General features: G+C 41.9%; 1 protein-coding gene across 6 annotated transcripts in view; it reads right to left on the reverse strand.

Moving 5' to 3' along the window:
* The window catches only part of GAPVD1 (GTPase activating protein and VPS9 domains 1), a 143,618-nt gene that overhangs the window by 61,001 nt on the left and 66,655 nt on the right, over positions 1 to 15,962 (reverse strand). For all 6 annotated transcript variants that reach the window (XM_077479007.1, XM_077479004.1, XM_077479006.1 and 3 more), the window contains exons 5-7: positions 12,861 to 12,995; positions 9,828 to 10,011; positions 1,966 to 2,117 (exon numbers count right to left, since the gene is read on the reverse strand). In XM_077479007.1, the coding sequence (XP_077335133.1) occupies positions 1,966 to 2,117; positions 9,828 to 10,011; positions 12,861 to 12,995 (471 nt within the window). The remainder of the gene's footprint in view (positions 1 to 1,965; positions 2,118 to 9,827; positions 10,012 to 12,860; positions 12,996 to 15,962) is intronic.

Consider the following 15,962-nt stretch of genomic DNA (forward strand, 5'->3'; position numbering starts at 1 on the left):
GCATATTTGCCATTTCTCTGTGAATACCAGTATTCATCATTCAAAAAGGTCTTTGTGTTGCCTCCTGACTTATTGTTGAATTCTATTGGGGTTTGTTTTAATTTCTGCAGCAATATCTTTTTCATAATCTATTTTTAACAGCCTTGATTGCCCTCTTACATCTTATTGCATTTCTTGTAAATATCAAAAGCGGAAACTGTCCCTTCCATTATAAATCCCCCCCCCCCACACACACACACACGAGATGTATCCTCCACATTGAGGTGCAATTCAATCCTAACTGTAAAGCTGGAAGCAGACCAAAAAGTCAGCCAATTTCTTCATGAACCCAAACCCCACCTTCTTACAGAATTCTTACATTGTACAAAATGGTGGTCGTAGCTACTTACCGAATATAGACTTGCTGTTTATTTGGTTGTGCAGGCTTGGCATTATGCTGGTGTTTGAGCAGGTGTTCTGTCAGAATAGCAAACCCGTCAGATTAGCAAACGGAAGGGACGTTCCGTCATCTGCGCAAGCATGCCACCACTACCAGGTTTGCTAATCTCACAGAACACCTGCAGCGAGAAGAAGGCGGCAGTGGACATCTTACTACACCCAACTACATCTTGAATTTGAGTAATTTTAGCAATAAAGTGACCGTATATCAGTATTGTATGTTGACATCTGTGATGTGGTTTTGATGTTACATTTTGAAAGAAGCTGCAAGAAGAAATGTAAAGTTAAGCACTTGGGGGCTAAGAATATGCATGCATCATACATACTAGGGGGGAGAACAACTGGGGGACTCCATATTGGAGAAGGATCTGGGGGTTTTGGTCAATCATAAGCTCAATAATAGCATGCAATGTCAAGCTGTGGTTTCCAAAGCGAGCAAAGTCCTCTTTTGTATTAAGAGAGGTATGGACTCTCGAGAGAGATATCATTTTGCCCCTGTTCAAATTAGTAAGACCTCATCTGGAATATGCAGTTCAGTTTTGGGCACCAGATCTCAAAAAGGATAATTGGGGGAACTGGAGAAAGTGCAGAGAAAGCAACCAAACTGATAAGAGGCATGGAGGAGCTCAGTTATGAGGAAAGATTAGAGGAACTGAATATTCTCCTCTTCTCGAGAGAATATAAAGGAGGGATATGATCAACATGTTCAAATATATAAGGGGTCCATATAGTGAACTTGGTGTTGAGTTATTCTCTTTATGGTCAACACAGAGGACAAGGGGGCAATCTTTACGTCTAGAGGAAAATAAATTTCATCTCCAAATACGGAAAGGTTTCTTTAGAGTAAGAGCTGTGAAAATGTGGAATAGACTTCCCTGCAGAGGTGGTTCTGGCCAGCACAGTTGATTGTTATAACTGGGTACTAACATTTATAGGTAAAGTTGATCCAGAGAAAATCCAATTGCCTCTCGGGGGATCAGGAAGGAAATTTCCCCTGCTGTTGCATATTGGATCATGCTCTGCTGGGGTTTTTTGCCTTCCACTAGATCAACTGTGGGTATAGAATTGGGTATATTGGATTGTATGATATTTTTTATTTTGTTTATTGTGGTTGAACTGGATGGACATGTAAACATCACAAATATCAATAAACTATATGCTCACTTTATTGCTAAAATTACTGTGAAATTCAAGATGTAGCTTGGTGTAGTAAGATGACCACTGCCGCCTTTTGACTGCAGGTGTTCTGTCACATTAGCAAATCTGGTATTGCTGGAAAGCATGTGCGGCTGACGAAACGTCACCTCCGTTAGCTAATCTGACGAGTTTCCTATTCTGACAGAGCACAGGCCTGACCTCACAACTTTTTACCCCATGTGACAAGTCACTGAAATTATATATAACCTGGTAAAAAAATTAAATAAAAATAAAAATAGTAAATCTCTCCATCTCTATTATCTTTGCCCAAGCCAATATTCCATCAGATATGAAACAATGGCACTATGATAAAGTAGCATTTCTAAGTACCTCATTCTCAGACATCATTCCAGGTGTAAGTTGGGGCCCTGTCCCCAGAGATATTACAAGAACCTCCTCTGGTTGTCCTGAAGGTGCGACATCCTGTGGGGAACTCTCGTGTTCAGGCTCCAACAGGTTGGTTTTGCTCCTACTGCGGGTAACTATTACAGAGAAAGAAAAGAAAAACCACCATAAATCAGCTCTGCTGCCAAGATACCCAGCTAAACAGAAAGCCCTTTTTTTTTGCACAGACAGGTATAACTATGACACTTGAGTAACAGTATTCTCCATTCCCCGTTCAATATTCCACATCAAGAAAAAGTTATAGCCCTACCGTGATTGATAGGAGTAATTAAAGGATTGAAGTGCAAAAATGTCCTTTTTCTGAATGCTTTTGATCACATGACTAGCACAGAAATGCTCTATAGCAGCACTTTTTCATGAAAGGTAAGCATTCAACCCTTCCATTATTCTTTGTTTATCTTAAAAAGTTTGCTGAATTAGGAGGGGAGTCTTCGGGCCCAAGACCTTCCTCTACAGCACATTCCTTATATTATATTATATGGTTTAATTCCAGTCATAGTATATTGGGATTTTTATGGTGCCAAAAAACACAATTTATTTTTTTGTCTACACTAATATTTGAGTATGTATGGGGTGCTTTTACATCAAAAGACAAACAAACACCGCACACAATGGTAATTTTCTACATGGTCACATTGGAATTCTAGATGTAACCATTGTATGTCTACAGAGTGCCAAAGCCTCCCTGTGAAAATACATTCCAATCGTACAAAAAAAAAAAAAAAAAATCACTGGAAATACTGGGGCAGCACAGTGGCTACGTGGTTAGCACTTCTGCCTGGCAGTCCTAGGATCATTGATTCGAATCACAACTACGGCACTACCTGCACGTAGTTTGTATATTCTCCCGTGTGGTTTCCTCACACATTTCAAAGACATGTGGGTAGGTTAATTGGCTCCTGTCCAAATTTGCCCTTGTATATGTATGTATTGTAAGCCCCTTGAAAGCACATGTTAGCGCTATACAAGTACCTGTAATAAATACAACACTTGACAGTGACTAGAAGCCAGATCGCTTTCAAACACCCCTGGTACATTTGCACTCTAAGTTGCTGTAACTTTAATGGAGGGAAGGTGAGACTCTTAGGGCCAGTTCACATCACATGCAGCGCATTAAAAAAATAAATAAATAAAAAGCAAGGAAAGTAAATAAATAAAAAGCAAGTCAAGTAGGTTCTATGGGTTTCAATGGCATTATTCACAGCAGTGCATTCCAGTGCTTTTCAATTCCTGGAGGGAAAAAAATAAATAAAAGTGTTGCTTTTTTCCTACACAGAACAGTACTGAACTCAGTAAAAAGCATTAAAAAAAAAAAGTACCAGACCCCAGTAACCACAACACAAAAACGCAGTAAAAAAGCGAATGCAGAGTGGATCTGGGGGACTTTGTGGTGTGAACTGACCCTGGTCTCATTAAAGAGAACCTGTCCAGGGAAAAAAGATAAAATTACATTTTTTATCTCATATGGGACAAAGGGTGCCCTATGTACTAAAAATGTAGTTTGTATGGAAAAATAAATGTTTAACCCCAGCACTTAAAGACCCAAAATTTTTTTAACCCCCCCCAACATACACAAGGATGTAAACAAATCAAGGTGCCTACGCACGAAAATGATGATTGCACTACGTTACATATTGCTACACATGCCGGACTGAGAGCTAGAATTGTAAGACCACGATTCACTATTAATTCTAAACTGATGATCTGTGCCGTTTTATTGAACTCCAGCGCTTGACATGCTAGGTATCTATTTACTTAGCACAGCCTCATCTTTCATAAATGTACTTATAAATTGGGCAAAACATTGTGTTTGTGTGCTCTAAAAGAACGTTATCAAAAGACTTAGTAAAAATGCCAAAAAAAAAAAAAAAAAAGAGTTGTACTAATAATGTCGTGTGAAATAAAAAATTGGCAATACCCCTATTTTATTCTCCAGGTGTCCTCATTACGAAAAGATTTGCTTTATTTATTACAGGTACTTACATAGCACTCTACATATTCGTTATATATCCACATCAACCCTTGCTTTCAAGGAGCTTACAATCTAAGATCCCGAACTCACAGTCATACATACACATACTGGAGACAATTTAGACAGGAGCCAATTAACCTACCAGCATATCTTTGGAGTGTGGGAGAAAAAAACAAAAAAAAAAAACACAGTAACTGGAGGAAAACCATGGAGGCACACAGAGAACATGCAAACTCCATGCAGGTAGTGCTGTGGTTGGGATTCAAACCGAACTGCTGCCAGGTGAAAGTGCTAACCACTTAACCACTGTGCTTCACATTTTGGGGGGTTTCATGAAATATTCAGGCCTAAAATATTTTTTATTTTTTTTAAAAGATGCTCACGGAAAAAAATAAAAAATAAAACGCGACACCCAACAACAGCTCTGGCAACAAATGTGTAAGGCAACCAGATGGGCAAAAAAAAAATCTGTTACAGAGGTGCAGCAGATTCCCCTGGATGCTCTATAAATAAATGGGAAGGACAGGCTGCCCATTTGGAATTGGCAATAGCTCATTTTAGGCATGTGTATATTAGGCCCCTTTCAGAGCTGAATCCATCGAAGTGGATCTGCCATGATCAGTGGGGGATCTCTCTGCTGATTCCCGCTGAGCAGGCGGCTTACATGTCTGCTCTGTATAGGAGACAGTTTGCGGTTCTCTATGGGAGCGGTCGGATGAAAACAGACTGCCTGTCCATTTCCATCCAATTGTCATCTGATCTGATGGACGTATGGGGAACGGCTCCCCATCCATCTGTTTTTAGCAAACGGATACGGGGTGGGTGACAGTGGACATATGTCCGCTGATACCCGCCTCCCCATAGAGCACTATGGGTGGTTCGATCAGGTCCGCCGGAAAAACAGGCGGACCTGATCGGTCCACTGGTGTGAAAGGGGCCTTTCCATGGTCCTCAGGTTAGACTATCCACTCATAACTTAAATTGATAAAAAAAAAAATAAAGCTAATATTTCACTAACATGCACTACCCTGATAATGGCACTTGTAATAAAGGTAAGAAAATATAGAGCTATACGTAAATACAGACAATATAGTAATACAAAAACGTTAACACAAAGGTTGATCACCTAACATGTCATACTCTAGGTGTGAGCTCACCATTTGGTGAATAAGCTCAAGATCCAAACATCAAAAGATTTACAGAAAGCAAAGCAGGACGTGCAAACACCATAACACTGTATGGAAGGCAAAAGTAGTACATGCTGTTGGCTTTTTTTCAGCCTCTATTTACTGTGAATCTTACACACTTCTATGAACCCAGCATATAATACTACATGAAAGTAGATTAGTGAATGACCCCCACTGCAAAAAAGCAACTCAATTGAGAACATTCAAACAATTTTCAGCACTGTATACATATATGAAGAACACACTAAAAGAACATGCAAGCGATGGGTAGAGCTTCTGTGACTGCTGCAATGATGGTTGCTAGAGAAGAGAGAAACTGGATGTGAACTAAGCTTGTCCAATATTACAAAATCTGAAAGTTTTTGGAAACTTAATAAGATAATATACTAATAAATTAGATCACAAAGCCGGGCAATTTAAAATAAGAAATTAAATAAAAGGTGTGACAGCGTTGATTGGCCCAAAAGATTTCAAATTGTTATTCAACCAAGTTGTACAGTTTAGAGGTCACATTAAAGGTTGAACATGTTCTGAAATGATTTTTCTTTATCTCATTTGTTTACATCACAGAAAACTGACATTTTAACAGGGGTGTGTAGACTTTTTATATCCACTAAGTAACAGAGTCCCGGAGCTGGCATGCACCTAATTTGGATGTTACTCGTCTCGTGTGCTTGCACCTTTTGCAAGTTTGCTAAATTCCTGGAATTCAGCTGAAAGTTTAATTTGGACATTAATGCTCATTAAAGTCTATAAATGTGACAAATACACAGGGCTAGTGTAGGTTTTATACACACTTAATTCTCACATCTAGGAGATCAATACTGTACATATAACTAGTACAGAAAAACACAATACAGCACTATTGTAAAATCTGACTTGTATTTATAGAACCTTAAGTGAATTTAAGGCAAGCTTAGTCACATCGCAGAAGTGTCCCTGCATGAGAAAAGAACATTCAGTTACACACCAAAAGGGGTCACCAGGTTTATATGAGCAGAGAGATTTGACGCAGACGTGTCCCACACTGTCATGGCTGCAAGCTGCTGCCCTGGGGAGTTAGTGAGTCAGTGATTACAGAGACAGAATGCAGTTAAATAATTCATACAAGTCATACACTTTTTAGTGACAAAAAAATTAGGATCATAAAGTCAATTTAACAGAAACTATTTAATACATAGTAAAAGGATGCGTGCAAATTGTATTTCACTTCGATTTGCCATGTTCGGCTAAGTTCACACACACACACACACGTGGGTGGCATTAAGAATGGCACCCTTGCACTTCTGTTAAAAAGCCGCTCATTTTGCCTCAAGCCCCTGCAGACACGCTTGGGTACCATTAATTCTCAATAAGAACCCCATTGCATCTGAAAACACGGCACGTTTTTAGATGTGGGAAACTGCATGGTGCAAAGTTTTTTTTTACCAACTATGTAATGGGCTGTATGCACAGGCAAATGCACCAACCACGTTGGGAACATTTGTTAATAAAGTGGTATTAAACCCAAAAGCAAACGTATTATATTGCAGCTTGCCAATGCATAGATGTGATGGCTGCATTCATTTCCTTTAGGCTTTTCATCTGGGGCTCCAGCCATTAAGTCTGCTGTTTTTCAACAGAATAAGCTCTCTTGTAGTCACAAGGATGACACCAACACTGCCAGAGGCGCTTATAATGCTCAGCTTTCATTTATTATATATATATATATATATATATATATAAAAACTGTTTACTGTAGCCGACTATGAAGTGTGAACTGGCGTTTGTGCTAAATTTGTATTTAACCACTTGACATCCGCACGATGGCTGAATGATGTGAATTCCCAGGAGACCCTCATAGGACGGCCTCCCCTGTGCACGCTCCCTGCGTGCGCTCTGCTTAGACTCACCGAGACTCAGGTAATCACCGATCCCGTCCCCTTACCATGTGATCAGCTGTCAGCCAATGACAGCTGATCACATGATCAAAACACAAGCTCGGTAATTGCTTTTTTTTCCTCCTCACGCTGACAGCTTAAAGGGACATCGGTCCCGAAATGGAAGAGGCGATTATGCCTCATATGCCACCTATCAGTGCCTACAAGTGCCACCTATCAACGCCCACCAGTGGTGCCAGTGCCCCCTAGAAGTGCTGCCTATCAATGTAACCGATCAGTGACCATCACTGCCACCTCCTCAGCGTACATCAATGACGGACAAAAATTACCCGTTTTAAAATTTTATAACAAAATAAAAAAATTCTGTATTCATTTTTTTTTTTTTAACAAAAAAAAAAAAAAAAAGAAAAAAAAACAGGTGACCAAATACCACTAAAAGAAAGCTCTATTTGGGTTAAAAAAAATAAAAATAAAAATGCTATTTGGGTACAGTGTTGTATGACCGAGCAATTTTCAGTCAAAGTGCATCAGCACTTAAAGCTGAAAATTGGTCTGGATAGGAGGGGGGTTTAAGTGCCCAGTAAGCAAGTGGTTAAATATGCTAGTCCATCTAACATTCCCCTTTCTCCTCCACCACCCCCTAAGGCTGAAGACGATGCTGCTGTCCATAGGTGCCCCTGTGCGCCTTCATCCAGAGTGGGGGCACTAATACAGGTGGTGTGCTACTGGCCAGATCACCAGGTAAAGACAGAAGAAAAAAAAGGCTTAAAAATGATTGGTAAGCTGTAATATAACATTTTTGGGTTTAATACCACTTTAACAATTCCCTCCATAACTACCAAGAAAAGACTCCTGTATTTCTCCGTTTTAAGGCTCCGTTCACATCTTGGCATTCCATATCTCGGGCGGAATCCTGACGCGTCAAACACTGATCATGGTGCGATTGGTCAGGCAACAATCTTGGTAAAATCGTGCAAACAGAATCGCAGGATGCCCGTTGCCCAAAAGTAGTACAAGAACTTACATAGTTAGATTGAAAAAAGTCCATCTCAACCATAAAAATACAAAAAATAACTTATTTTGGGTGAGGCATCCAATGCAAGTCACACTTAAGCAATGGCACGTACATGCCCATGCTTTAGTTAGACTGTCGTTACCAGAGGCTCCCGGGCGCATTCGCGAGAGTGACGTCATCGCAGCTCTGGCCAATCACAGCGCCGGAGCTTCAATACCCAGAAGTAACCCCCGGGAGAGATGTCGGCCGCCGGAGCGGTGAACGAGGACCACTGGGGGGGGGGGGTTGGGGGGCTTCGATCTCAGGTTAGAAATTCATAAGCTAGTATGCTATGTATACTAGCTCATTATGCATTTGTTTACAACCACTTTAAAGGGATTGTACACCAAGTACAAAATAAGATGCTTATATCCAATAAGCATCTAAAATGATTAAAAAAAAAACATTTTTACTTTAAAAGAATAAGAAAAAATATATATATATATTTAAAGTAGATGTCATCTCAATTTATCTGCAAAAGTGGAAATAAGCTTTAAAGTAGATCTTATCCCAAGAGACTAAAATATCATAACATTTAGATTTTAAAAGGTGAATTTATAAGTGGTTTTCAATCTTTTTTAAACCTGCAGCTTTCATAAAAAAAAAAAAAAAAAAAAAAAAAAAAAGACACACACACATGCTGCACCTGACTCCACTTAAATTTTTGTTCAAACAATTGCAACCATTTATAATACAATACACAGTGTATTAAACTTTTTGTCATCCAGCTAAAGATTAGATATATTTTCAGGGCCCATTCACATTAGCTCAAAAAAACTAAATTGCAGCAGTTTAGTGTGCAGGCAGCGGGGGGGGGGGGGGGGGGGGGGGGGGTATATGGTGCGCTATATTGCAATTGCTTTTTTTTTTTTTTTTTTTTTTTTTAAGAACTTTATAAAGGGACACATCATTCATGTCATCGCACAGCAGCGCAGTACTACACTTGCTGTGCCATGCAGTGCCATCCAAAAAGGTGCAATATTATGACAACAATTTGCATAAAATTGCACAGCTCTGGAACAAAGTGAAAACATGGTGTTCTGGTGTGAACAGGACACACAGGAAACTTTTCCTGTGTCATTGCAGTTACCTGCATATATCCATGGGGAAAAAAAAACACAAGTAAGGCCCCTTCACAAAAAGCAGATCTGCTTTGCTCAGCAGAGGAACAGTCCATTAATCCGGGTGGATGACGGGTCCGTGTCCGTTCAGTTCATGCAGAGCGGACATAGTCCAAGCCCTCTCTGCTCTGCTCTATGGGCGGTTTGGTGTAACCGAACCAGCTGTCCATTTAGACACGTCTACCTCCAATCCCATTACACAGAAGAGGATGGATCCTCTTCCATTTGCTTTTAGCGGACTGAATCAGATCGGATGTAGATGGGTGTACAATGGACACAAGTCAGTTTTCACCCACTTTTCCATAGAGATGAATTGACTCTCAGATCAGGTCCATCTGTAAAATTGACAGGCAGAGCTGATCAGAACAGTTGTGTGAAAGGGGCCTAACTGCACATGGTGTGAGCGGGGCGCGTGTGTGTGTGCGCACATTTTATTTCACCAACTGAATAGATACTTCGTATTTCAATTTAAAAAAAATTTACACCAAAAATAGCTGACTCTTGTGTGCAGCAACAGGTACACTTTATCTTGGTCATAGTAATAATTCAGCCTTGTGTGCACTTTCCACTCACCTATAGGCAGTCTATTCTTCCTGCAGGCTGGAGTTGTAGCAGGAGACAACTGAGGGGTACTATAAGGCGTACTATCATTCTTCCCTGGCTTGGTTTGAGGCACTGTAGCCAAAAGGTTTTCCAGGGCCATTCGATCCTCTTCCCGCAAATGATCACTAGAGATGACACTGCGCAAGAATCCCAGCTGTAGGAAAAGCAGGATCAGCATTATTACTATCGTCTAAATATTAAAAATGCTCACAAATGGAAAACAAAAAAAAAAATTCCCCAATTTGCCTAATCCACAGCACATGCTAAATGACTCAGTTTTATTGAAAGTTTGCCAGAATACACGTGAAATACCAATTTACTTTTCTGAAATGGATGTCACGCAAGAACAGACTTCTATAACTATCCACCTAATCAACAGAAACCACTTAGATTTTAGAGCAGGCCATTTGCAAATAAAATTGATGATTTTGTTCATACAGCGAAAGAGTGGAAAATAGCCAGTACTATGATAAGTAGAGCGGATGAGCCTGCATAGAGATACTGCACCATTTACATATCATATAGGGACCTGTGGTCAGGGACACATGGTGGGGCATTATAGAGCTATGCACCCCCCGGTCAGACCTGCAATTACAGTATCTGCAGTGGGTATAGAAAAGAGTCACCCGCCTTTTAAATCAGATTCTGTTTCTTTGCAGCCTGAAATGAAGACACACATTTGTTTTATCTGGCTGTTTTTACTCGGTGTTATCTTTCACTTGAATGTTATTTGTTGCACTAACATGTAAAAAAATAAATAACTGAAAAGCAAAAATCATTGTGTTGGAAAAAGGATCACCCCCCTCCAAAAAAATTACTTTTAAAAACTCAATCAGGTGTAGTCAATAGCCTTCTCAATGGCACACAAAGCCATCTGACCTTCAAGTGTGATCAGCTGTGGTCATTTTGATTTGTTCGGTGTGAAGATCTTTCCTGAAGCATTTAAGTCCCTGGCAGTGTAACTGAAGCAAACCATCAACTATGGATGGCAAGGCACTGTCAAAAGATCTCCGGGATAAAGTTGTGGACAGGCACAAGTCAGGAGACAGATGCAGAACATTCTAAAAAGCTTCATCAATGTCAAGTCTAGTATTAAGAAGTGGAAGAAATTTGGTATAACAGACCTTCCCTGGATCAGAATGTTGCGCCAAACTGGATGAAAGAACCAGGAGGAAACGGATCACAGAGGCCATTAAGAGACCTACAGCAACTCTGAAGCAGTTGCAGGAATTTATGACAAAGATTGGTCATTGTGTGAATGTGACAACAATATCAAACACTCCACAAACGTGGCTTGTATGGGAGGGTTGCAAGAAAAAACCCGCTCCTCCAGAAAGCCCACACGCAGTCATGACTGAGCTTTGCCAAAAAAACGCACCTTGAGGATTCTGAGGCCACATGGAAAAAGGTATTATTGTCAGATGAGACTAAAATGTAATTATTTGGCCTAAACACACAATGATATGTCTGGCGGAAATCCAATACAGCTCATCATCCAAATAACACCATTCCCACAGTAAAGCATGGAGGTAGTAATACCCTGCTGTATGGGAGCGTTTCTCTGCAGCAAGGACTTTGGAGCACTTGTCAGGATAGAAGGAAAAATTGAAGGGGCAGAAAACCATCAAAGTCTGGAGGAAAATCTGCTGCCCTCTGCCAGAAAGTCGTCAATGGGAAGGTGGTTTACCTTCCAACAAGACAATGACCCAAAGCGCATTGCAAAAATGACCACACAGAGCTGTACGATTCTGGCTAAAATGAGAATCACAATTTTTTTTGCTTAGAATAAAGATAACGATTCTCTCATGGCGCAACATCTGTCACATTATACATAAAAATTGGACTAACTTTACTGTGTTTTTCTTATTAAAGTGTATTTTTACAGTGCAACATAAAATCTTACAAGGATCTACTTTTTATTCTCTAGGGTCTCGCTCGAAAATTGTATATATATATATATATATATATATATATATATATATATATATATATATATATATATATATATATATATATATATATATATATATATATATATATATATATATATACATACACACACATACACACACACACACTTATTTGGGGGGTTCCAATTGTCTAGCAAAAAATACAGAGTATAACATGTAAGCAACAAATGTCTGAAAAAGCTTTAGTCTTTAAGAGGTTAAACTGACCTCATTTACAGGCAAAGTTCATTCCTTTGATCTGAGAACGAAATGTTACTTTGTTTATAGTTATCTGATGTAGACATAAACTTGGTAGGCTGGATTTTTTTTTTTTCCATCAGCTGTCAGAAAACTCTCTGTACTTGTTACATAGCATCAGAAAATGCTTTTGGGGGGGGGGGGGGGGGGGGGGGGAGTGTTGGATCTTTCACATCCAAGTGACAGATCTAACTTAAGCCCCTTTCACACTGTCGGACCGTTCAGGTCCACCGGTCAGTGTTGACGGCGGACCTGAATGGGCTCACAATGCTAGTCTATGAAGCGACGGATGTCAGCGGGGACATGTCCACTGACATCTGACCCGGTCCGCTAAAAGCAGACGGATGGCCCTACATTCGGATCCGTCGCTGGCAGATCGAGTGAGATTGGATAAGAACGGACATGCTGTCCGTTTTCATCCGATCTCTCCATAGAAACTAGCGGCGCTCTACAAGCAGCTCCCCGCTCAGTGAGCAGAGGGAGACCTGTCATCCGCCGGCTCAGCGGAGATCAACGGAGAGATCTCCCACTGAGCTGGTGGACAGAGGCAGACTCCGTGGAAGCAAGTCTGCCTTGTGAGAATGAGGCCTTAAACTGAGTAAATACAGCTGGATAAAACAATTGTGTGTCTTCATTTCAGGCTTCAAAGCAACAAACATGATTTTATAAGAAGGGGTGAATTAAAATTCCCTCTTCTGTAGTAGAGGGAATCTTCCAACACCAACTTCACAACAAGCTATATTCCTAAATAATCAGGTTTCATTCAACAATCAAAAAAAAATATTTAGACATTTACCAGAGTGACCAGTTGGCTGTAAGTCATGTAGACAACAGTGCGGCTTAGGCCCTCCAGCAGATCCACAGAGGACAAAGGCGGCGTTTCTACTGCTCGGCCTCCAATCACGACGTCCAGAAATGCAGCAACACAGCTCTATGGAGAAAGGGAAGATGAAACATGAAATACACCTGCTTACTGTAAATATCTTAAAACCTTTAAGATTACATTTTGAATTACAATATAATTGCTCTGTTCTGCAGAGTTAAGAGCAAAAAGGACAGATGCCTATGCCAACAAGGATAGAAGGGGAAAAAAATAAATAAAAAAAAAAATAGGATTTTTTTCACTCACCGTAAAATCCTTTTCTCTGTAATTCACTGACCGACACAGCTCCTCTCTTAGACATTAGGTGTATACCTTTTCCTTTAGGAGACACTAGGCAAAGTTGTAACACAAACACTCAGAACTTTCAGTTCTGCCAGCCGGTCCCCTAGGTATCAACCCTCCACATTGCCTTGCAGTAATCAGTACGTCAACAAGCAGTATAACGTAAAGATAAAAAAGGAGGGGCGGGTGCTGTGTCAGTTGGTAAATTATAGATAAAAGTATTTCACGGTGAGTACAAAAAAAATACTATTTTCTCTTATATTCACTGACCGACAGCTCCTCTCTAACAAAATGGGACATCCCCAAGCAGTGCCAAACGAGGGGTGGGAAAAAAATAAAAAAAAACACGCATAAAAAATAAATAAATAAATAAAAACACAGCAGTGCACGGAAAGCCACCACAAAATAACAGGGTAGCCTCAACAAGAGTGATCCCCAAGACCGCAACCAACTGCGGAAGTAATGCAACAGTGCATTAACATAATATGGCATTTTTTTTTCTCGAAAAAACAGGAAAAAATATTGATTACATATTCAATTGCAACTACATGGCCACCTGCAAAATTTTGCAGCCAAAATAGGCATCCTTGTAGAATTTGGTAAACGTATGGACAGACGAACAGGTCGCCGCCCTACACACCTGAGCGACCGACGATTGGTGTCGAAAGGCCCAAGACGTTCCGATTGGCCTTGTGGAGTGGGCCGTGACCGGAAAGGGGGACACCTGCCCCTTCAAGGTGTAGGCTTGTACTACAATCTGTCTGATCCACCTGGAAATGGTGGCCGACGAGACCGCCATGCCCTTCTTTGGTCCAACCACCAAAAACAAACAGTGAGTCTGACTTCCGAAAGGGAGCCGTGGCAGACAAATACACCTTCAGGGCCCTAACCACGTCCAGGGCGTGAAGGGCCACCTCCTTGGGGTTGCTTCGGCTTAGGACACAAGCGATGCTAATACAATGTCCTCATTAATATGAAAAGCAGAGACCAACTTTGGTAGAAAGGATGGCTGTGGACGCAACACCACCTTATCCCTGTGGATAACCAGATAGGGCGACTTGCAAGACAAGGCCGCCATTTCCGAAACCCTCCTGGGCTGAGGTGATGGCCACTAGAAAGACCACTTCCTGGGAAAGAGTCAAAAGGGGAATCTCATTGATATTCTCAAACGGCGGTTTCTGAAGCGCTGACACCAGGTTCAAATCCCATGAAAGTAGCGGTGGACGCACCGGAGGGACTACGTGTCGTACCCCCTGAACGAAGGTACTCACTAAGTAATGCGATGCCGCGGGTCGTTGGGGGGGGGGGGGGGGGTGGAAGGGCTGAGATTTGTCCTTTGATGGTGCATAGCGCCAATCTCTGGTCCACTCCCTGCTGGAGAAACAGCAGGATCCTGGATATAGAAAAGGATCGCAGATGCCATCCCGTCTCCTCACACATGGATATGTAGGCCATCCAGGTATGATGGTATATCTTCCAAAAAGATTTCCGTGCCCTCAACATAGTTGGGATCACCGAGTCTGGCAGACCCCGGTTCCTCAACACCTGGCTCACAATAGCCATGCGGTTCAAGCCAGCGATGGTAAAGCAGGATGGAGAATCGGACCTCGAGACAGAAGGCCTCTCATAATGGCAATCGCCATAGAGCGTCTACCACCAGACGCAACAGATCTGCGTACCAGGGACACCGAGTCCTCACTGGGACCACCAGTATTACTGGGATCCCCTTGGCTTCCACTCTGCGAATCAGATGTGGTAACAGCTTCAGTGGAGGAAAGGCATAGATCAGCTGGTACTGATCCCACGGAGCCACCAGAGCGTCGGACGCATCTGCCCATGGATCTCTTATCCTGGACAGGAATCTTGGCACACTCCGACTGAGACGGGGGGGGCCAGAAGATACATGTCTGGTGTGCCCCACCTCAGGCACAGTAACCTGAATATCTCTGGATGCCACGCCCATTCTCCTGGGTCCAGCATCTGGCGACTCAGTTCTCCACTCCGGGAAAGTAAATGGCCGACAAAACCGGTACATGTCGCTCTGTCTACCAAAGTATGCGAGTGACCTCCTGTGCCGCGGCTGAGTTACTCGCTCCCCCCCCCCCGGTGATTGACGTATGCCACTGCAGTGGCATTGTCTGACTGGACCCTGATCGGACGTCCTTGCAGTCTCATTGAGCATGTGGAGAGGCACAGCCTGATCGCTCTCAGTTCGAGCAGATTGATCAGCAACTTAGATTCTTCCGTTGACCAGAGGCCCTGAGTCAACTGCACCCCCATTACTCCACCCCCAGCTGTAAAGGCTGGCGTCCTGTGTGATCACTGTACACTTTAGAAGTAGGAACGACTTTCCGGCCTGAATCACCAGGGACCTCAGCCACCAGATCAGTGATTCTCTGACTGACTGGCTCACCTGAATGTGACGATCCAGGGACAACTGAGATCTGTCCCATTTTGACAAGATCTCCTTCTGCAGGACTCTGGTGTAGAACTGGGCAAAAAGGTACAGCCCCAAAGGAGACCACCATGAGCTCCGGGACACGCATTCAAAAGCAAAGAAATGACCACCTGCAGTTCATCTGAAGGGAGAAAAACTCTTGCTTCCATTGAGTCTAGCAGCAAGCCTAGGTACTCCAAATGCTGAGTCGGTACAAACACTAAGTTCTTTAGGTTCAACACCCACCCAAATTCTCGCAGAGTCTGCATGGTGATCGCCACACCCTCCTCTAATTC

The sequence above is a fragment of the Lithobates pipiens genome, unplaced genomic scaffold (genome assembly GCF_037356315.1).
Source record: "Lithobates pipiens isolate NorthernLeopardFrog02 unplaced genomic scaffold, aLitPip1_a1.2 Scaffold_1, whole genome shotgun sequence".
Lineage (NCBI taxonomy): Eukaryota > Metazoa > Chordata > Amphibia > Anura > Ranidae > Lithobates > Lithobates pipiens.